Source organism: Ptychodera flava, chromosome 9, assembly GCF_041260155.1.
Source record: "Ptychodera flava strain L36383 chromosome 9, AS_Pfla_20210202, whole genome shotgun sequence".
NCBI lineage: Eukaryota > Metazoa > Hemichordata > Enteropneusta > Ptychoderidae > Ptychodera > Ptychodera flava.
Genome location: NC_091936.1, coordinates 37,663,417 through 37,687,196, shown reverse-complemented (window position 1 = coordinate 37,687,196; position 23,780 = coordinate 37,663,417). Strand labels below are relative to the sequence as shown.

Below are 23,780 nucleotides of genomic sequence, written 5' to 3'. Positions count from 1 at the left end.
TGTAATAGTAATACAATGTTTACGACTTTACATACAAAAAATACCAATCACGAATGAGAGCGGGTTACATTTTGTTTGAGGTAGTTTCACTGACCGGATCTCCGCATTCCGAATCCGGCCAGATTTTTTTTGCATAGGCCGGCAATTTCGCATACTGGTAAACGGGGCTGTCAAACTGTCCATGTAAGGACACCGGCGTGGTATTGCGGTCTGTCTTTCATTCACCCGCGACATGTTTTTGTATAAGGACAGTACCACTTCGCACTGTCGATGTCGAGTAAAGTCTACAAGTCTAGTCATAATCGTATATCTTTGTGACATTCGCGACTTGCCATATACTATGTATATCATCAAGATGTAATGCGGGCGCGAAAATCGAAATTTAGTATTTCAAAAAGGCATTGGTGAATTTTTTCTTCTCGCCGAGGAAGTAAGTTTGGACCAAGCTCTGCATGGCAGGGCTGGAATGCAGCGCTGGTTTGGACCGTGATCTAATGTTTTCATGTGGCTGGGTATCCGCAAATAGAGATTTTGACCACGAAATCTACATTTGAAAAGAAAAGGTCATGATTTTCATAAGAAAGGGCCGGAAATTATATTGACGCGTAGATCCAGTGGCATGATCATGATGATTGGCTGAAGTATGTTCTGAATACTAATTTATGTAGATTTTTTATGCAAATGAACAACTCCTAATATGGTTGATCGATCAGACTGTGCTCAGCAAAATTTCAAGTCGTCAATGCCGCTGAAAATGTCGTCTGCATTTTTCTGAATACAACTGCGGTCAGCCTGTTCCTAGTTGAGGTCAGTTCATGTATAAAAAATACAGAGATGTTGTTATGAAGATATCTTTACTAGTAAAATGAACCCTAGTGTGTAACATGACCTTCACGTTTCCATTTTTTGTAAATTATGAATCATTCATTGAGTGTACAAATTACAATTACAAAATGTCAAAATGTACGGATCCAGGGTACTTTATCATGCATGTACATCTCTAGACTCTAGTCTAGCATCGTGTAGCAGCGAAGTAGGCGTTTAGAATAAAGCAGTAAGCAGTCGAAACGTCGAAAGTGCGATACATTTGGTGATACAATTTCTGTAGTGTAGCAAATACAGCAAAAAACAGGATGGTTGGACAGTCTCATATACATTACGTTTACTTTTTTGTATGTGTCACACAAGTTTTGTAGATAACATTGTAGATAAGAAGAACCGACTCATTTGTGTGTCTGGATAGAGCACACAAGGGAATTGCTAAATTACTAAGCTACTGCAGTGAACTGCAATAAAACTGCTCACACTAATTAGTTTCAGCTGTACCTAGCTTGCAAAGTCGACAACATTGTATGTCCCATGCAGACAGTTTGTCTGGAGAAGTTGAAATAAACAAGATTTGTACATGGACCAGTGCACGGTAAAATGTTACATTGTATCTTAATCTTGAACACAGGGTGCCAATCGTAAACTTCTATATACAACCCCAGACAGAGCTAGTTTTGCCTTTGGACGAGCAGAATTTTTTTGTCTGTATCAAGTAACCTTGGTCAACACTAAAGTGGCCACAGGTGAAACAGAAACTGCCCAGTTATAACACACTACACGCCAATCTGCCAGCTGGCTACAGCTGAAACTAATTAGTGTAAGCAGTTTTATTGCAGTTCACTGCAGTAGCATTTACTAATTTAGCAATTCCCTTGTGTATTCTATCCAGACATTCAAATGAGTCGGTTCTTTTTATCTACAAGTTATCTACAAAACTTGTGTGCCACGTACAAAAAAGTAAACGTAATGTATATGAGACTGTTCAACCATCCTGTTTTTTGCAATAGCAAATAGTTGGAGAATTGCTATTGCATACTTTTCTGTATTAAAAGACCTTGTTTGTACACAAACAAACATTCTGTTATTTATATTCTAGATCGAGTACCCTACCACGTTTACTGTACGGGGTAGACACACACCGTGATCCTGCACAACAATTATTAAGATGCTTACGAGAAGCAGAAAGAGGAAGGGTTTGTATTTTCCCACTCGTATGATTTTTTACTTGTCCGGAAGCTCTCTGTAGTTTTGATATGATACCAAAGTTTTGGGTATTGCATTCCAAAACTATGGAAGGTTCAAGGGAAATCTTTACACCAAGGGCACCACTTCCCTGAAGAATTGGATATTTAAAAGACCATGTGGGGACACACATTAAGTTACTTGTGTACACAGCTGTGTCCTACTGACATTTTGGTAGTTTTACTCCAAAGTTCACAGTCAAAATGAACTGTGATGATGAGATGCTGATTTTACAAGAAAACTTCTGATGTTTCTAACTTGATGATGTTTGAGCAATTGTCTATTTTGTACTAAACATTCCGTCACACGTTATGCCATAACTGCAATCTATACTATAGCCTGCTATGCTCAAAATTCCTATGTTGGAGATGCTGCACAAAAGTTAGTTTGAGTAAAATCTGCAGTCCTTTCACACCAATGTTCAATCAATGCAAAACTATCAAGTACAACAACATAGAAGTGTTCATGCCTATTCAGTTTCAGTAGATGGGGAAACTCTGCTACAGACTGTACATTACACTTCTTGCAAGGGTTAAAATTTCCTGACAAAGTTTTGCTGAATAGGACTTTTGAGAAAAAATCTACTAGTTCTTAATAGTTTTAGATCATGTGATTCTGCTCTACATAATAACAATTTTGTACGTTTTTGTAAGTTAATGATTTTGCCGCTTCAATGTACCTTCTTACCGAGTTCATTTATTTTAGAATCACAAAGAATGGTTAAGAAGTAGCTACATTTTCATAACATCAGCCCATGAATGAACGTCTAAGTTGGCTGATAGATGGTTTAAGAGAGCATTACTATCAACATCATCATCGTCATGTGGCTTTACTTTCATTTTATGTCTCTGAATGTGTCTACTATGAAAACTACCGTCAAGCCAATGAGCAATACTTGTGTCAGCATTTAAAGGGTGGTGGTCATATGACCATATGGAACGGCGCTCAAAGGTCGCTAGGGACCCCTACGACCGATATGTTAAAACACTGTATCCAAGCTACGTTGGCAATTGATTAAAGTTAAAACATGTTTGTCTTCATGTACATGGTAATATTTAAATGTAGCAGCTATTTTGACATGATGCATCTATATATGGTGTTTGTAAACAAGAAAGTTGCACATGCGCCGTTCCGACTACCACCGCCCTTGAAGTCTTTCAGTTCAGGGCCTTCAATCATTTATCATTGATTGATGGTGTAGAGATTCCCGAAAAGTTCATGATTCATCAATTTTGGAGCAGACTCTTGTTATGTAGGTCATTTCCCCCACACTCATCATGACCTGAGTTCAATTAGTCTAGAACATTCTCAAGGTCACTGCCCTTGATGACCTCACAACCTTGAATTCAATTAGTCATGTTTGGAATGTTCTGGAAAGTTGATTAGTTGTGTAAGGGAGATAATTTTAGAACAGTAATTAGCATGTCAATAAAAGTTCTAGATTGTTCTTATATGCCTTTATAAAAGGGGACGTGCTCAGCTTCCAGTCAGACTTTTGGGATTGTGTCTCTTGTGTGCACTGTTACTAAACTCCAGCAGTAGTCATTCTCAAGACCTTTCAAGACCTTCACTGCCAACGCTGGATTTATACTGTGGACTTTGTGCAGTTTCAAGCCTGCAAGCCAAAGGACTGTTCATTCATCCGACTGACTGTTACAACTCTGAGACTGGAGCTCTGCCGTCCCAGCTGAGATAAGTAGTCTGTACACTTTTAAAGCTTGTACTCTATCCCTGACTTAGCAATTAGTTTTATTTTCGTAATAAATTTTGTTTAAACGTTAACTGCTGAGTTCACCCTTTTGTTCGTTTTCTCTGCACGTAACAAATTGGGGGCTTGTCCGGGATACGAATATTTTGAGCCGTTTGACAACATTTTGACAGCCTTTTCAAAACTACTATATACTGTGAACTCAGCGAAATTCAATCATGGCGGAATTCAAGCCAGACGAATTTATGGATGACCTTGATCAGGACACATTTAATTCCCTCAGAAAAGACAACCTCATAGCACTGGCAAATTTCCTTAAAGTAGATGTCAAAAGATCTATGCGCAAGCGAGAAATTCAATTCAAGATTGCAAAACATTTAGTTAATTCTGGCCATTTTGAAGAGTCTGCCTTAAAAGATTATGAGCCTGAGTCTTCCTTTGAACTCAAAAAATTAGAATTAGAAATTCAGGCAGATTTGGAGCTTAAAAAATTGGCATTAGAAAAAGAAAAAATACAAATGCAATTACAAATGAAAGAAAAAGAATTGCAAATGGAAGAAAGACAGAAAGAAAAAGAAAGGCAGGAAAGATTAGAAATGGAAGAAAGACAGAAAGAGAGGGAATTGGAAATGAAAGAAAAAGAATTGCAAATGGAAGAAAGACAAAGGGAGAAAGAAAGAGAGGAAAAAGAAAAGGAAAGAGAATTAGCAGAACACCGACTGCAGTTAGAAATGAGACGTTTAGAGCTTAGAAAGTCAGGAAAATTCTTCCCTTCAGACAGTTTTGACATCACTAAGCATTTCAGGTTAGTTCCCCCTTTCCAAGAAAAGGATGTTGATAAATATTTCCTTCATTTTGAGAAAATTGCTCAGAGTCTGGATTGGCCTAAGGAGTCCTGGTCTATGCTTTTGCAGAGTGCTTTGGTGGGTAAAGCCAGAGAAATTTACATTCAGTTGTCAGTAGAGCAGGCTTCAAATTATGATTCTGTGAAGGAATTAATTCTCAAGGCTATGAATTGGTGCCTGAAGCTTACCGTCAGAAATTTAGGGATTGTGAGAAGGTGAAGGATCAAACTTATGTTGAATTTGCTCGAACAAAAGAACAACTGTTTGACCGTTGGTGCTCTTCTGAAAAGGTCAGTCAGAATTATGACAAATTACGACAACTTGTTTTGATGAGGAATTTAAAAGGTGCATCCGGAGTGACATCGAGACGTTTATCAATGAACAAAAGGCAGATACATTAGAGGTTGCTGCACGTTTGGCCGATGATTATTCATTGACCCACAAATCTTCATTTCTCAGCAAACCATCCCAGTCCTTTTCCTACAGAAACAATGCAGGTAAATTTAACTCCTCCTTTTCATCCAAGAATTTTTCAAAGGACAGTAGAAAATCAAATGACAACAGTTCACAGAGTTCAAGTAACACTCCCACATCATCAGATCCCAAGTCTCAATCTCCTTCTGAAAAACAGTTTGGTACACTTTCTTGTAATTATTGTAAGAAAGACGGCCATTTAATGTCAGAGTGTTTCAAATTGAAAAGAAAACGTGAAGGTCAAAGTGGTCAAAGTGGATCTAAGCCCACCGGCTTTATTTCTTCATCAACTCAATTAGAGTCTAATAATGTGTGTAACACATTTTCTGAGGTTAAACCCCTCTTATCCCCAATTAATGAGGTCAAGGTCAATTCTTCTCAAGATAGCATTATGGGTATTTTCGAACCATTTATTCATGATGGTTTTATATCACTTTCTAGTGATTTCTCTTCCGCTACCCCTGTCAAAATTTTAAGAGATACCGGGGCTTCCCAGTCTCTTTTGTTGGCAGATACCCTGCCGTTTTCTGAAAAGTCATTTTCAGGTTCTAAAGTTCTTATTAAGGGGGTAGATTGTAATGACTACATTCCTGTTCCTCTCCATAATGTCTATTTGTCTTCGGACTTGTTTCTGGACCTGTGGCTTTAGGTATTAGGCCTTTTTTGCCTTTTGAAGGGATTCACCTTCTTCTTGGAAACGACCTTGCTGGGGACAAGGTCATTACTAATCCACTTGTGACTGATAATCCTAGTTTAGATCAGGATCCAGAGCCAATTGAACAAGAGATACCCGATTTATATCCTTCATGTGCCATTACTCGAGCCATGTCAAAGAAAACTTCCGAGAATCAAAATACTCTCAAAAATAATGTCACAGATGTTGACTTAAATGACACCTTTCTCAGTCAGGTGTTTGACACGGAGCATTCCGTTATCCCTCGTGGATTTGAAACTTCCAGTAAAACTTCTGCTGACCAAAGTCAGACATTTTCTAGATCAAATCTCATTGCAGAACAACACAAAGACCCAGATATTTTGTCTTTGTTTGACAGGGTAGATGATGAAGATAAAACTTCAGATAGCTCTGTTTCCTATTATACAAAATCTGGTATTCTCATGCGTAAATGGAGACCTCCAGATGTCTTGGTTGATGACGACTGGGCTATAAAACATCAAATTGTGGTTCCAAAGCCCTATCGTGCTGAAATATTGCGCCTGGCCCATGAAACGCCCTGGGCTGGTCATTTGGGAGTAAGGAAAACTTATCATAAAATTCTCAGTCACTTTTATTGGCCTAATCTCAGGCAGGATGTAGCACATTTCTGTAAAACTTGTCACACATGTCAAATGGTAGGAAAGCCAAATCAGACCATTCCAAAGGCCCCTTTACAGCCAATTCCTGCATTTCAAGAACCATTTAGTAGGATACTAATAGACTGTGTTGGGCCCTTACCAAAAACAAGATCAGGAAATGAGTACATGCTGACAATAATGTGTACATCAACTCGGTTCCCAGAAGCCATACCACTGAGAAATATAAAGACAAAGACTATAGTGAGAGCTTTAGTCAATTTTTCACTTTATTTGGCCTCCCTAAATGTGTCCAGTCCGATCAAGGCTCCAACTTTATGTCTGGTATTTTTCAACAAGTAATGGATCAGCTAGGCATTAAACAGTATAGGTCATCCGCCTATCATCCAGAAAGTCAGGGTGCTCTTGAGCGATTTCATCAAACTTTGAAAAACATGATTAGGACCTACTGTTTTGACACAGAGAAGCAGTGGGATGAAGGAATTCATTTTCTGCTCTTTGCTGTTAGAGAGTCAATTCAAGAGTCTCTTGGTTTTAGCCCATTTGAGCTTGTAGTTGGACATACAGTCCGTGGCCCACTCAAGCTCTTTAAAGAGAAATTCCTATCAGACGATGATGATTGTCTGAGTATTTTGCAATATGTCTCAGATTTTCGTACAAAACTCTCTAAAGCATGTGAATTAGCCAGAGAAAATCTTGAGTCATCTCAGCAGTCAATGAAAACCAAATATGATAAAAGCACCTCAAAACGGAAGTTTAAACCAGGTCAAAAAGTTCTTGTCCTACTTCCAATTCCTGGCAAACCACTCCATGCTCGTTACTTTGGGCCATACCTAATTGATAAGAAATTGAGTGATTTAAATTACATCATAATAACACCTGACAGGCGAAAACAAAAACAGCTATGTCACATAAATATGCTTAAGCCATATTTGGATAGGGATAATCCTACTATAACTCAGCCTGTCAGTGCAGTCAGTTCAAACCATTATGAAGATAGTGATACTGAAACTGACTTGAGTGAAAATACTCTAAACTCAAAGCTGGGCTCGGTCAAGCTTCAGAACTCAGAAATCCTGGAGAAGCTGGAGTCTACAAAGTTGGCACACCTCCAGCCAGAACAACAACAACAGGTGAAAGAACTGCTCCATGAATATAAACACCTGTTTCAAGATGTTCCAACGAGGACAAACATCATCTACCACAACGAAGATGTCTGCGACAGTAATCCAGTGGAACAACATCCAGACGGACTGAATCCTGCGAAAGCGGAATATCTCCAGGAGGAAGCCAAGTATTTGCCGAACAATGACTTTATCGAACTCAGTAAAAATAACCGGACTTTGCCGTGCATACTTTATGCCAAATTCAGTGCCATTTCAAGTTTCCAACAACAAATTGCAAGAAGATAGTCATGGGACATCCGTTTGCTATTTTTCACGCAAATTTAACAAATCCCAGAGAAACTACTCTACAATTGAAAAAGAGTGTTTATCTTTGATATTAGCTTTACAGCATTTGAAGTTTATGTTACTTCTTCAAATCAGCCAATAGTGGTTTATATTGATCACAACCCTCTTGTTTTTCTGCAGAAATTTAAAGGCAAAAATCAGAGATTGCTAAGATGGAGTTTAATGTTACAGGAGTTTAATCTTGACATTAGACATATCAAAGGCAGAGACAATTTAATTGCAGACTGTCTCTCTCGTATTTAGAGTTTATTGTTGTTCACTTTCAAGAAATTTTACTTTAGAGTAAAACAAAATTTGAGTACTTAAATCCTTTTCAAGATTACATTTGTAAAAGAAAGATTTTTCTTTGAAAAATTTTCTTTTTTTGAAGAGGGGGTGTGTTATGTAGGTCATTTCCCCCACACTCATCATGACCTGAGTTCAATTAGTCTAGAACATTCTCAAGGTCACTGCCCTTGATGACCTCACAACCTTGAATTCAATTAGTCATGTTTGGAATGTTCTGGAAAGTTGATTAGTTGTGTAAGGGAGATAATTTTAGAACAGTAATTAGCATGTCAATAAAAGTTCTAGATTGTTCTTATATGCCTTTATAAAAGGGACGTGCTCAGCTTCCAGTCAGACTTTTGGGATCGTGTCTCTTGTGTGTGTTACTAAACTCCAGCAGTAGTCATTCTCAAGACTTTTCAAGACCTTCACTGCCAACGCTGGATTTATACTGTGGACTTTGTGCAGCTTCAAGCCTGCAAGCCAAAGGACTGTTCATTCATCCGACTGACTGTTACAACTCTGAGACTGGAGCTTTGCCATCCCAGCTGAGATAAGTAGTCTGTACACTTTAAAGCTTGTACTCTATCCCTGACTTAGCAATTAGTTTTATTTTTGTAATAAATTTTGTTTAAACGGAAACTGCTGAGTTCACCCCTTTGTTCGTTTTCTCTGCACGTAACACTCTCAATAGAGTATGCTGCCTGTAGCTATTTATTTTATGAAACCTATCCAGAAGGATTCAAAGGCCTTCTAGGACAGTGCTGTACATGGCATTGGCTTCATCTCTTGCAAGGAGCTAACGTTTTAGAAGATCAAATGCTTGGACACATGTACCCCGTTCACATAGACAAAGTTATGCTGCTGCCACACCAATGTAACATTTACGATAGTGTAATAAAAGCAGTCTGAATGCTCAGCATTGGCCCAGTGTTGGACCAATTTTGTCCCAATTGGGAGGGCGGTCTTAGGGCCACTTAAAATCCCAGTTGGCCCAGATTGCCAAGAGTGGACACATTACGGTGGCCCTGGTCCCAAATGATCGTTAAGTTGGATCATAGACCTCTTTTAGGGTCTAAGCGTGTGGTTTGATCATCACTATTACATTTACCAGAAGTTTCCAATCCAGTCCTTATCATCCCATGTACAGTCAGAATGACATTTTCCTACCAAGTTTAGCTCAGCAAATGAGACCATTTTGCCCAATTCAAAGTGCTTGCCAATTGAGAAATGCACATGTTAACAATGTTATTAAAAATGTCTTTATTATACTGATTATTTCTTCACCGCTGATGTATCCAATTCAGGCCAGTATGTTTAGTAAAGATATGCTTAGGTTGTCTTCGATGGTAAAAATAGTCAGTGGCAGTCATATTAGCCCTTCTTGTGCATAAAACGCTTATGAAAATCCTGAACTGTAGAATAAAAATCATGATGTTATCCAAGCCGCCTTTTTTGAACTTTGAAAGGTCAGAGGTCACATAAAGCTTAAGTTACACCGGCCTATTTTTTTGTTGCGATCATGTCTACGGTAAATGGAAAATAAATTTAGGCCTTGGGCCATGTAGTGCTACCTGGAACCAATTTGGCCATGGCATTTTGACCCTTTGCCAGTGTGAACAAGGTTATGGATGTATGGAAGGAAATTCGCAATTTGAAGTATACTTCCCTAATGGTAATCATAAAAATTGTATGAGATTTTCACAAAAGGAGAGAAAATACAAAAAGCAAAGGCAACTTGATGAGTGCCTCAACGCTATCAGATGTAAAAGTACTGTATTGGAGGGATCATGATGAAACTCAACATATTTGCATCAAATTTATTTAGTGTATCCTTCCTCTACTATAGAACAGGCAGAATCAAGTTGTGAGACTTCATCATCAGATGGACTGCAAAGGAAAAAGCCCCACAACCTTAATCAAAGAGGAACACCTGACAGCCAAGTCTCAGATGACAATTGTCATCAAAATGATTCAGATAATGGTAAAATGGTAAGCCTTGTAAAGTAACCATTTATTGTAGTTGTTACTTGAGTCTCAATTCATAAATAGCCAATGGGTACAGCATTATTACCTTTCTGTACAAATCAAACATATATCATAGGTTTTCTTTCCTTAGTTTAAAAGGCCAGTAGCTGTATTTTTTAATGTTTTCAATTTTAAGGTAATATGCACCTCGAAAGTGAAAGACTTACACTTTTGCTCAAACTTTCTTAAACAAAACTTTCAACCATTCTCTTACCAAATAAACAATACAAATCTGGGGTCACCATGCCAAGTTCCGAACTAGCAAAACAAATTGCCCAACATTTTGCAGTTTTTGAAATTCAAAATGGCCGCCATCCCTGTGTTGATTCAAGGGGGGGGGGAATTAAATTTTGGATTTGCGAAAAGCTAAGACGGTGAAAGTATTTCTTTCTCCAAGAGCTTTAAAATGAGCCCCTACAAGTGGTAGATCAGAAAAGAATTGTAGAAATTTGAGAGTCCTATTTTCTGCCCCCGAGGCGCATTCTACCTGAATGTCAACTACAGTTTCTTATTCTGTTCTCCAAAGTGTCTTGAGATGCAAGTATCAGCTTGTTGACTCAACCCATACATGTATAGACATGTATAGACTGCATCAGTATTAAATATTGAATTTTGGTTTGGACTACTTGGATTCAAATAAAAAACAATAACTGTAACAGTACATTCTACATGTATAGAGGCTGTGTTGACATCTGAAGAATGGGTATTTTACCACAAGAACTTGTAGTTGACACATAAATAGGGAAAAATTGTCAAAAAGTTACAACTTCTGTCCCTTGAGCTGTCATAGCCCCTTGAAAAAAAGGGTCAGTGGTTCAATATACCGTATTTTTTAGTTTCTCTTTGCTATTAAAGTCTGATGACAAATGTTGTGCAGTACACATATTTATGTATGTATCTGTGTATCTACCAGTATGAATGTATGTATGTATGTATGTATGTATGTATGTATGTATGTATGTATGTATGTATGTATGTATGTATGTATGTATGTATTCAGGTATGTATAATTCAGGTATGTATTCAGGTATGTATGTATTCAGGTGTGTAGGTATGTGTGAATATTATACAAAGATGTAGACATAGAATGAAGTAAGAGAATTTTCCATTATTTAAAGAGGAAGTCACTCATGAGAAAGGCCAGCTAACTGTTTATTGTCCACAGCTCTTTATCCTTCTCAATATGTATACTGTCTTTAAGCCTATTTGTACTGGGAGTCAGCATGTAATATGTCACTCTTTTCCAACAAAAATGAATTTTTATAGGTGACAGAGCAAACATGGGTGCAGTGTGAACTGGAGTCTTGTCTCAAGTGGAGAAGAATATCTTCTGAAGAAGCCAAGCAATTAAGTCAGAGCAAGCAATGGTTCTGTACTCTAAACTGGGACACAGAACACAATAGATGTGAAAATCCAGAGGAGATATGTGATGAGTTTGGTGTTAGGAAGTATGGATATAGATATGTGTACAGTCAGTTGCCAGTTGGTTCCCTTGTGTGGGCTAAAATGCCTGGTCATGTCAGGTATTGTAGTCATTAAAGATACAAATTCCCCTTACAGTACTTTTTACCCAAAGGGTTAATATAGGTGAGAGGCCTTGCAATTCATATTCAGCCTTTCATGATACTTATTACTCCATTCCACATCTCAAATAGAAAATCAAAAAATAACAGATATGCAGATAGACTTATAAAGTAATATGTATTTGAAAATGAATGTACAACTGCAATACCAATGCGCACAACTATACCCTTCATGCCAGTTCCACAATGCTAGAATTCATGCCAGGTTGGATAACTTAATTACTCCTCATCACTGATTGATTCAAAGGGCACCAAACTCATTTTTAGCATGATGAATTGTGTTATTGGAGAACGTGACACAATATGTATACAACAAAAACATGTTTTGCTTCAAGTGCATGTACAGAGTTTAAGATGGCCACAGCTGTGCATTGTGGGAAAACCAACAAAAGGTCTTTTACAAGGCATCTGTTTAACAGTCAATAAATCTTGTCATTAGGTAGATACTGGAGACTTTTCACATATCCAGATCATACAATTACCATACACCTGCCTTGAATTCATGACCATTATTACAGAAGTTAATAGTCTTCCTGTAGTGAAAGGCATGCACAGATACTCAGTAAAATAGATGAATTGATTTATCATTCTTCTGTCTATAAATTACCAATAGCATCTATAAATCTATTCCATTTACTACTGTTTAGCTGACATGTATTTGTGGTTTTTTTTGTTCTTTTTTTTCAATTCAGTTGGCCAGCTATACTATGCCCATCTCCCGAGGACAATACATATGTCAGTTACGATGAGGATGGAGATGTTTTGTGGTACCATGTTGAATTTCTGGGCAAAGTCCATTCACACTGCTGGGTCTTGTACTACAATGTTGAAGTATATGCCAGAGGAAAACAGCCGATAAACATTCTATGTCATCCTGTCCAAAAACAGGTGAGTGTAGCAAGCTTTGGCGGGGATAATGACAAGGGATGGAGCTGCTGTACTGGATATGTTGATATATCAAGCATCAATATTTGTTAAGACAGAAAAAGCAAAATGTAAGCTGTGTTTGTATAGCTAATGCTAAGATTTTATGAAAGACAGCTTGGCACCCAAGTGTTATCTTTAAGCCATTTTAACCAAGTTGAAATTTGTTGAATTTGTGCTTTCTACCGCCGATATCTTCTGAGATGTAAAAAATGACAGTCAATACAATTTTCGATACTGAGAATAAATTTTGATATATCAAACATTTATACTTTGCCATTCAACTTTTTTAGAGATACTTACTGGGTGTGACTTCAAGTCAAACAGAACTTGTATGCAGTATAATTTGAAGTGCAGAGACAAAGTATTGGACTCTTTCAGCTAAATTTTACTTTGTAGTTGTGCACCTCAAAAATTGAGTCTCCTTTGAAGAGAGGTCTTTAAGATGATATACACGAGCTGAAAATATGAAAAAGAGCAGCTCATTACAAAGATGCACATCTCAGTTTGAAGAACTCTTGGAACAGAACCGTTCTACTTTGAAAAAGAAACCTCAAATTTCATGTGTTTACCACTGCATTTCCTGTTTATAACGAAAATCCCGACTAGTACCGGTTGGTTCAGCTCACGTGCTAGAAGTGATGCAAGCATTTAAGATCAATGTAATTGATCCAGAAAATGAGTTCTCAAATCCTTCTCTTAGTCCTTCACTTGAGAACCACAGTTAAAACCAGACAATGAAGAGCACCAACAGGAAGTAATCTATCTCTCTTAATTATACATGAAATCGATACACTGACTTCAGTACATTGGGCACTTGTACCCTTTAAGGTATGCAATTTAATGTGTAATCAGTTGGCTTCACTAATTTAATGGAAGTACACAAGAGTGACTTCTGAAGATGAGCCTGACTCTTACTAACACAGTCACGCACTATTAGTGCATGTTAGCCATGGCAAGAATTCTCATGAACCTCCTCGTGAAATTTTACTCTAACTGCCAGTGTCTCAAAGCGCCAGGAGAGTATCATGTTTCTTTTCTGTCTAGCATCTACATGTAAAAGGACATGTAAATTACTGTCCTTTTACCAAGCTGAAATGCTGTAAGCTTCCTATTATAACAGAAAACTTTGTATACATGGTACACATGTCAGCATTTTCATCTGCCTCGAATGTCAACACCATCTAAGCATTGGGGAAGGGGTGTTATGGAATATTAATCCCTGTAATCCTATTGTTCATTGTATAGAAATCTAACAGGCTAAGCAAACCTGTGATGGCAAAGAAGTATCGTTCGAAAGCTTACAACGAGGCTCTCCAAGCAGCAATAGAAGAAGCAGACAGCCTGGCACTGTCATCCTGCCCAGATCATCTGGAACAGTGTGTATACAGATATCAAGAACACTGTACAGAAAATAAAAGTAGGAGTTCTTGGATCTATCAGTGAAGGTTCAAGTTACAGTCTGATCATGGATATCCAGTATCCTTCTTTCTTTCAGTTTCAATTTAAAATAGATGAGATTGCCGAGCGAAATAATTCAATCACGGCAGTCATTTTACTGTGTTAGCTTGTTGAATTTATAAGTTTTCACTGCAGTGTTATATGTTAACATCCCTGATTGAATATGTTTGTATGTCAGAACATGGCAAAACCTGAGAGTTGTAGCAGTTGTGATGTTAGCATATGGTGTGTGGAAGTTTAAGATGGTATTTTGCTCTGACTGGAATCTTGTGTCTGAGACAGATGTGAATAAGTTTGAAAGTGTCCAAAAATTGGTGGAGCATCTGAAAACAACTATTGCCAAGATTGTAATTTATTTAAACAAACAACAGAAACTGCCATTTTCTATCAGAGTCAGACATGTGTAAGTTCAAAAGTGTGAAAAAAATTTGGAACATTTGAATTCAGCAATTGCAAGTGTATGGCACACCTCATGAAGCACATATATGCTGATCATAAAAATTCTCAGCAGCGTTTGCTCTGAAGATGTTATGTAGAACCGCAATCAGCATGGTAAGTTTACATTTTCAGATTCAGAACCGAGTGTTGAGGCATCACCCTCTGGACCTCAGGAAAAGAAGATGGAATCTCAACAGACTGTTCAGAAACCAAAGAAGAAACAGAAAACAACTCACCACATCTCAAAAGAAGATCAAATTAAGTCAAAAGAGGTAAGGATACTTTCCTGTCCCCTTTTTCTGCACTGAGGTCATAAATTAATGCTATTCCATTGGGACCTACCATTTGCGTCAGTTCAGCTTTGGAACAGGAAAATCTAAAATGGAGTAATATATGATGTGAGGCACGTGATCATGCAGCATTGGTAATAAGTCATTATTACATGATTTGCATACCTAATACTTATGAGGCTTCATCAGCTATAACTTTTGATGTGTTTTTTCCATTATTTCGTTCTCTCCGTACAGTGAATACATTTCTTGTTCCACTCTGAAAATCTTGTCGAAATGCATGCATAGTGTTTAAATTTTCAAAATCATCACTTTGTCATCTGCTCAACAAGTTGTGAATTAGGAATTGCCATTTTTAGAATGAGGCTTGTAATATGTGCTGATCATTCAATACTCATTATGTCCATTGCACCCAGGAACTCAGCGACGCAGGGAAGTTAAGTTCATCAAATGAATGGATCCCATCATTGTCATCTCTTGCAAACTGTTCAAAGGAAGAGAAGTTTACATCCGATGTTCAGGTAAATGAATTCGTATGCTCAAGTACCATAACTTTTTTTATGAAATGTACAGCTGCCTTTACAGGAATGTTTGATGTACTTTCAAGCACTTTTGTTCACTTTTTTTTCTACTCCAAAAATCATGTTGAAATGCTTATTCAAGAAAATCTTTTTTTTGTATACAATCCAATGTTATTGTTGAAAACTTAATTCTGGCTCAGTTAATAATACCAGCGCATAATGTGTTCATGTATTTGCAGAGCTGTTACTTTGTGTTCCAACATATTGTAGGGAGAAGAATGTGAGAATCAGGGTCTGTACTTTGTTGAAAATCCTTTAAATCCTTGAATTTTAAAGCCTCCTGGAAAGTCATGGAAAAGTCCTTAAAAATGAAATTCAGTCCTGGAAAGTCCTGGAAAATTGATAATCCATCGAACATTTTGAAAAATAACAAGATGATCAGTAGTGACTTTGGAAAAATGATGTGTAAAATGATATAAAAATGATATATTGCAAAACAGATATCTTGAAAAAGGTATTTTGGACCTCCATAGGTTCTTGAAAATGTTAAAAAGTCCTAGAAAGTCATTGAATTTTAAATGACTTTGAGTGTATGGACCCTGGAGAATATAATTGTCTAAAACAAAATAATAATATTACTGTTAGAAAATACCCCTATTGCCTCCTTAGAGAAAGAAAATTATGTTTTTGTGACTTCTAGGTGCATGCCCTTGCATCCTGCTTTCCTGTTTGGAAAAAAGCAGTTTACTGTAATTTAGGTTTCACTATTTTTATCAATTCATAAATTAGGTAACAAGACTTGATTTGCTCACTGTTGATGAAAACGTGCCATTCATTGCATTGCAGGCTTGGCAGGAAAAAGCTACAGCCTTTGAGGAAACTGTGTTGAATTTCATGAAAACAAGATCCATGCCTATAAAAAGACTACCTTTCTGGCAAGGTGTACATATCAACTTGTATCAACTATACATGGCAGTACAAGATGGAGGAGGATTTCACAGAGTAAGTCTGTCCATGGTCTGTCCATAGACCCTGGTTTTCCCAACTCTACTCTCACATCCTCACAGGCATAAAAAGTTGTCTTGTCATCTGTGAATTGGATAAGTGAGGCTGATCAGAGAAAAGCATGCTTGTCTCTGAAGCAGACAAACTTTTAAACTTTTCTCAAAATGTCTGCTGTATTAGTACATGTATATTTTGCTTTCTTTTCTTTAAAACAGTATGTCTACTGCCCACTTGCCAATTGCAAGTGCAACAAACAATTGAGTTTAGCAAGACCTCTGAGATTGGCCAAACTGACAATGCATGATTTTACAATACTGCCAATGTACCATCACCTAATGCCAACAGACAGCTGTGTTTGGACTTGGCACAATGACAGTGTGTTACTACATCACTCCTTAATCTGCACAGAGTTATTGAAAACCCTGATGTGAACAACTTGTAAATTGAATGCTAAGCATCTTCTTAACATATAATTGCAGGTTCAAAGTGTTTTGCCTGCAACAGGTCAGTGATTTAAACAAAATACAACTTTTAAAAGTTATGATACTCACAAAAATATTGCAAAACAAATTTTAATGTGCAAGGGTGAAGGTCAAGTCTATTTTATACATTCTCCTAACGTAGAAAAAAGTTGTGCTGATTACTTTAAGTTTTTAAATCATTGAAAATCATGCAGAAAGTTTTATTGGGACACTTTCTAAAACTGAAAACTTGCCTGATGAATTCGAAATTTTTATTTATCAAGTTGAATTCTGTATGTATTTATAAATCAGGTGTGCATGAGCCCAGGTGGCTGGGCTACCGTATACAGACAATCAACAGGAATTGATAAGAGCAGGAGTTCTGGTGCACAAACTGCTAAGATCTATTACCAAAGGTCAGTAAGAAATAATGGCAAATCACACATGTTATCAAAGTACAGGTGTGTAGTTTTTGCCAATAACTGAAGTTATGATTTAATCAGTACAGTAGTAAATACCCCAAATCACTTGTCCACATCCATGTCTATTAAACAGGGTACACACACTCCTGGAAAGTCCTTAAATTTCCCAAAGCCTCCTTGAAAGTCCTGAAAAAGTGAAATTCAGTCCTGGAAAGTCTTTGAACATTGATAATCCACCATCAATTTTCAAAACTGACCAGATGATCAGTTGTGATATTGTAAACATGATTAAATGATAAATAAAATTATGTATTGTAAAAATGATATCTGGAAAACGGTATTTTGGGCCTCAAAAAGTCCATAAAAATTGCTGAAAAGTTCCTTTATAAGTACTTGCATTGTAAGTGACCTTGAGCGTATGGACCCTGATTACAGCTTGACGTTTTATCGCCTGACCAAACATTTCATAATGAACTTTTCATGGACACATTTTTAAACCATGTGTGTGAAATGCCATAGGATTGTGTTCATTGGTTAAGTTAACTGTAGGGTGTCTACCCCCAATACTTCACAGTAAACCTATGAGAAACTTAAAGTTTACAAAATGTACCGCACAGTAAAACAATTTCGATCTCTTCTTTTTTAGAAATTTGCTCCCCTATGAGCTATACAGGGCAGGCAAGAATTATGATATTGTTACGCCTGAAGTGTCCAAATCGAACCTTGAAATAGAATTTCATCATTCACTTGGAGCAGAGAAAAAGCCACCACACATAGATGATGTAAACACAGGTAGTGGAATCCACCAGCCTTCATTAGGTTTTAAATTAAAGTCTATTAACAGTGCACCATGTGCACCCAAGTAAACTATGCCAAAGAGGCTAGTCAGGGCTAAAAGATGACATTTTACAGTTGTATGGTTGTATGTATGGTTAGTTCAAATAAATTGATATAATAGCATTGACATTCAACTGATATCTGGATAGATCGTGTTTTAATTTTTCATTAAATACTTTGCATAATTGGACAACTCCAAAACATCAACAGTGAAAGCAGATATATTCATTTGGCAAAATTATTTGCCATCACAAAAAATACGTCGCCATGTGTGTGGCAGGATGATGCCAAATGTTTATTTCCAGGCTATGGTACATTTAATTTCAATGATCATGACCTTTCTGTTTCATGAAATTCATTTATTTCATAAAAAATCATTTCAGTAAGGAATGATCATTGAAAACATTGCAAACTGTCTGACTTACTGAATGAGTTACCAGTAGGTGCACCAATGTAAAATTTAGCCGCTGTACAACTAAAATGGTTGCTACGTTGAGCAATGCCATTGCAAAATGAAAGTTCCAGGTCAAAATCTGCCAATAAATCACTCTTTCAAAAAGCAATTTGAGACTCAAAGAAATAATTTTATTTATATTCACTCATAAAATTCATTTTGCTATATACCATTGCCTAGCTATGATAAACTTTCATGGTTGAGTTGAATGGCACTAACGTAGAGTAAACAACTAGTTGAATGCAAAATACTGAAATACTTGTAAATCATGATAGAAATAATTATGAACAAATGAAAGACAAAATGACTGGGCTTTCATCTCAGTTTACTTGAATACTCTCAAATCACAATAATTTTTTCAGATTACTCCAGAGCACCCAGTCAGTGTTCACAGTTCAGAGATGCCAAAATGCAGGAACTGCCTGGTAAGAACTAGCAATCAGTATTCTTAAGGATCCTACATACAACATAGACACTTTCAGATTTTTATTTTCTGCTCACTTGAAGAACTCCTAAACCCCAATAAAGTATATATATTCTTAAAGCCCTGATTTAGGGAAATCCGACGTGCACAGTACACAGTCATAATTTGCATAATAGTCACATGACAACCATTTTGCTGAACCTTCCAAAAATCAGCTTTAACTCCCTTTAGTGAACGGTTGAAATTTGTGCATTGACAATCCATGGTAATATCCTTCAGATCCGTTTGAAATTTGTGCTGATAATGTTATGTCCTTGGATATTTTTTCCAAAGCAGTCAGCAGCAATTCACCAGAAGACTTTGCCGATGAAGCAGCGGAAGCCATGAGAGAAATGGAAGATATAGAAAACATGCTGACTAATTTGAAGACTGACGTACAAGCCAGACATGATGAACCATGTAATCAGTTTGACAGAGTAGTTGAAAGGGTTACCACTGGTATGGATCCAGCAATTTTGAATTACTCTTGCAGAAATATTCAATGCATTTTGATTTATCATGTACTAGGCAGTGTGACCAAATGCCATGTCGAATCATTAACTTTTAGGTGTCGAGCTATCTATTCCTTCACATGATTTGAAGTGTTTCGGTTTCTAGGGTGTAATATCCAACCCAATTTCCATGGCAACCATTTGCATCCATTGTGATCATCCATTCAGTGAGGAATCCTTGCACAGTTGAGTTTTGATGATAATTTACTCAAAAATGAGGGGAAATTGGATAAGACGGAATAAGGGGTCCAGTTGTTTCACAAAGCTATGGGAGTGCTTCCTGAAAGAAAACTCCATTGTTTTCATAATAAAGAATTGGCCAAATATTCTTCAGGTGCACCAAAAAATGAAAAAAAGTACGTCAAAACTGTATCAAAATTGCATGTTAGTTTATCCAAAAGGTAAAAAACTCAATTTTTCATTGAAAATCACATTCAAAGTGTGAACACCTTCATGGGGTAATGTTTTTTGAAAGTGAAATGTTACCTAACATTGATTGGCATTTACTGATAGACTGTAATGCAATCATATTGTGATATTCATTACAAACAATGCAGCTCCAGTTATCACAATAAATGCATATTGCCAGTGCACTGGTATTGACTAAATTCTGCAATTTCTTTGAGATGTAATGCTAGTTTTAAAAAAAGTGCATCTCTAATATTCTTAAGAATTGTGATGAACACCCATCCCCAGTGTACTGGCAGATGTCACTGACACCCAAAATTTCATCAATGTACTGATACATGGTACTGATGATATATACAAATGTATTGCTTTGTGGCATTGATGACAAAAAAAAAAGATATCATGATAAAAACTTATTCATCAGTTTACTGGTAGATGCCAATGATGAAAACCTTGCAGTAGTGTAATGATAGACGGTGCGGATGAAACATCACAAGTGTACTGAAACATAGCAACAATGACAAACCAGAAAGGTATCATGATAAAAATCTGTCACCATTTTAATGGTACACATGTCAATGATACGAAACCACCCCCAGTGGACTGCTGTATGTCATTGGTGAAAAGAAAAACAGTACCAGCATACTGATACATGGTACTGATAAGAGATGACAAATGTGCTGAGATAATGGTACTGGTGTCAAACAATATCAGATATCATAAGTTTACTGAAAGATCATGATGTAACTTGCCATCACTGATAGCAAGCACTAATGGGGAAAATTGCACCTCAGTACTGATAGATGGCTTTGATGAAAAATCACTTCCTACCACACGCAATCATTATTGTTTACCAATCAATAGTGAATTTCTTCACATTACAGCTCCCAAATCAACACCAGAGGCCATGAAACTAAAGTTCTATTCTGGTTACTTGAGCGACTCTTCCCAGGTTGAAGACTCTCAGGTTTGTCAAATCCAACTATGGAATTTTTAATCTTATCGTTATCTGCAGATTGTGTTATTATTATACTTTATTTCAGGTCAACAAACACCCATATCCAACAGACGAAACAAGAAAAAGAACAGAAAGATCAAAAACTAACACAACTAACAGACTGATCAAAAACTAACAAAATTTTGATTCACAAAGTTCTGATCTGCAATTTCTGGCTGTTTCACCGACATACCCCTGCCAGTATCATATTAGTTTGATATAGAGACAATAGGTCTAGTATTCATGTGTGCAATGTATGTATTTCACGATCTATATGAATAGCAAATATTGAGAGATCACTGTTTTTTGCTTTGCCAGAACTCTAATTTGCAGTGTGTACCAGATGTAACAAGCCAGGTAAAGTACACCACTCAGTCTGCCAGCGACTATTTTCTTGAGATGGAAAAGACAGAACTTGAGATAGATCAACTCTATGATGAGATCTCTCACCAGTGGACTGTACTGTGAGACAACAAAATATATTTCAAGAAGCGGTCAAGTATGTGATGTTAGGTGAAGACCACGGCAAAACAAAGAGAGACTTAACATCCTCTTAAGTAGCAAATGTGCAAAAAAAAAATGTAGCTATGTCTTTTTAGTGACAATCTTGCACAACAAAGTTTGCACACTTAGCATTGGTGATTTTGAGACCTTTCAGTCAATGCTTTTGTCAAGATGAATGGTTTTGGAGCTATGATCAGTGTGATATTACTGCTCCTATTTTGATTGCATTAAAGTGAAATCAGTAAAACAGCCAAGGAATACTTACCATACTTAACAAACCACTAAAGGTTAGAGTAATCATTATTTTCTATGTTATTTTTATGCTGTATTACTGTTGATGGAGCAAGAAGCTATCAGTATTTGATGTGCACCTGAATGCAACATTATTGCTGAAGAATAAGCCAAGCCTATTCATACCTAAAATTTAGTTTTGATAAGTTCAGTGGTATGGTTGATCAAAATACCAGCAATTGGACTGATAAGTACTCTAAACTGAGGACAGTGGCTTTACTGTACTGATTCCAAATTTCAAGTGTTTTGGGAAGAGAATTACCATGGCAACATAGTATTTTGTTAACCTATTCTGAATATTACAGTTTTACTTGCCTCTCCTAAACTGAGCAACTTAAGTTTAAATTTGATCAAGTTTAAGTGTATATATATTAAGATATGTTACAAGACATTTGTACTGCATGGCTATGATAGCGTTGTTTTTTTTTACTCATATCTCCTCAGTAAAATATACCGTCTAGCAATACTTTTATGTAACGGGATCCCAAGTATTATATGTAAATATTGTTGATATGTCATCATGGTTGTGACTGTTAATTCATTTCAGTGTAAATATTGTTTCATACTAGGAAGGAAGATTATATCATATATTGCAAGATAAAATCTCTTTCATCTGAATAGCTGAGTTTATGAATGTAAGTGTATAGACAAAATATGTTAAGCAATAAGATTTTATAAAGGTATCTGTTTCGGTATACAGTTGACACACTGTTGCAACTTCAGCATGAGATCTGTCAATCACAGTGCAGGTAATTCTTTCAGCAGATTATACAAGCATTTTTGCCAATATGTGCCTCAGTCAATTGCAATTTGTTTATACTGATGAGTGTCAATAGCCAAAAGTGTCAAATTTACCTGCCTACTGCCACATTCAATTACAATTATATTTGTCATGGGTGAACATTACTTTATTGAATAGGAAAAAAGCAACAATGCAAACTAGCCAACCACCAGCCTTTTACTGATGCTTAATTCAAATATATTGCCATGACATTTCCATGACAACATGCATTCATCAATATGGACAGTTTTTTCGATTTTGTTGGAGAACGAAGTAAATTAATCTACTTTATTCTGTAAATTCTAATATTTTGATGACACCATATGTTGGTGAAAAATTTTTTGGAGTCAAAGAGGATTGAACTCAACTCTTGCCAGACTGAATGACAAAGAATGTATTCCTTTTTCATCCGTTTCTGTGTCTGATGTATATATACATCTTTACATATAATTATATTTAATTGCAGAGTTGTATTTAATTCCTGCATTTATTTTTTATCCATGTTGTTGTGTATAAATGCACATTTCATTATATGTGTCAATTAATTATACATGTATTCTTAAATAGATGGACTGGACATATTTTTGGGAAAGTATGTTAGACATTTGATTCATCTTATGAATTTATAAAGTTCTAATTATTCATAATTCAGTGACCTTTGACCTTGTCAGCCAAGATGGTTACCTGCATGGATTTATGCAGCTGGACATCTCTGTCCAAACTCAGGGAAACAAAGTTAGAGTTTAACCTGAAATGAAAATAATTTCCATCCTACTTAGCAATAAAATGTACTTAATAGTCAAAGTACCAGACCCTGCCTCATATTTTCTGGCAATTTGTTAATCTGTCTATATTTTGCAGCAGATTGCTCAAAAAAAGTGTTGGATGTTGTGCTTTTATGAAAATCTAATATCCAATTGATAATGGTATGGTATAATGAAAGATTCAAAGTCATGAGCATGTTGTCATTTCTTTTGTCAAAACAAATAATCAGTGCTGTAGTTTAAAGGGCCAGTAGGTGTAAGTTGGTTTCGATGATTTTTTTTACATGCAATTTTTGTTCTGTACGTCAATCACAAGTTCTGCTTCTACTCCCTAAAGCATGTTGAAACAGCTACTATTTAGCTTGTCCACACAGTGCCCACACATGTAAAATACACTAGCTGTTGTGTTTTGGTTTAAATTTGATTTCCAGTCCAGACTAGAATTCACTTGTCAACCATAACAATGCGGTCACACATTACAGGCTGAGC

General features: G+C 36.6%; 1 protein-coding gene across 2 annotated transcripts; it reads left to right on the top strand.

Moving 5' to 3' along the window:
• Window positions 1-703: 703 nt before the first annotated feature.
• On the top strand, window positions 704-23,301 carry LOC139140905 (uncharacterized). Of its 2 annotated transcripts, none has more exons than XM_070710374.1 (15): window positions 704-807; window positions 1,925-2,021; window positions 9,997-10,139; window positions 11,442-11,698; window positions 12,451-12,646; window positions 13,931-14,102; window positions 14,714-14,853; window positions 15,288-15,392; window positions 16,239-16,394; window positions 17,171-17,274; window positions 17,927-18,072; window positions 18,934-18,996; window positions 19,332-19,493; window positions 20,839-20,921; window positions 21,270-23,301. In XM_070710374.1, exons 2-15 carry the CDS (start codon window positions 1,994-1,996, stop codon window positions 21,417-21,419), a joined length of 1,905 nt encoding a protein of 634 aa, XP_070566475.1. In that variant the 5' UTR covers window positions 704-807; window positions 1,925-1,993; the 3' UTR covers window positions 21,420-23,301. The 2 variants fall into 2 exon arrangements, with proteins under 2 accessions (XP_070566475.1, XP_070566474.1); XM_070710373.1 differs by having other exon boundaries at window positions 19,329-19,493.
• The last annotated feature ends 479 nt before the right edge of the window (window positions 23,302-23,780 follow it).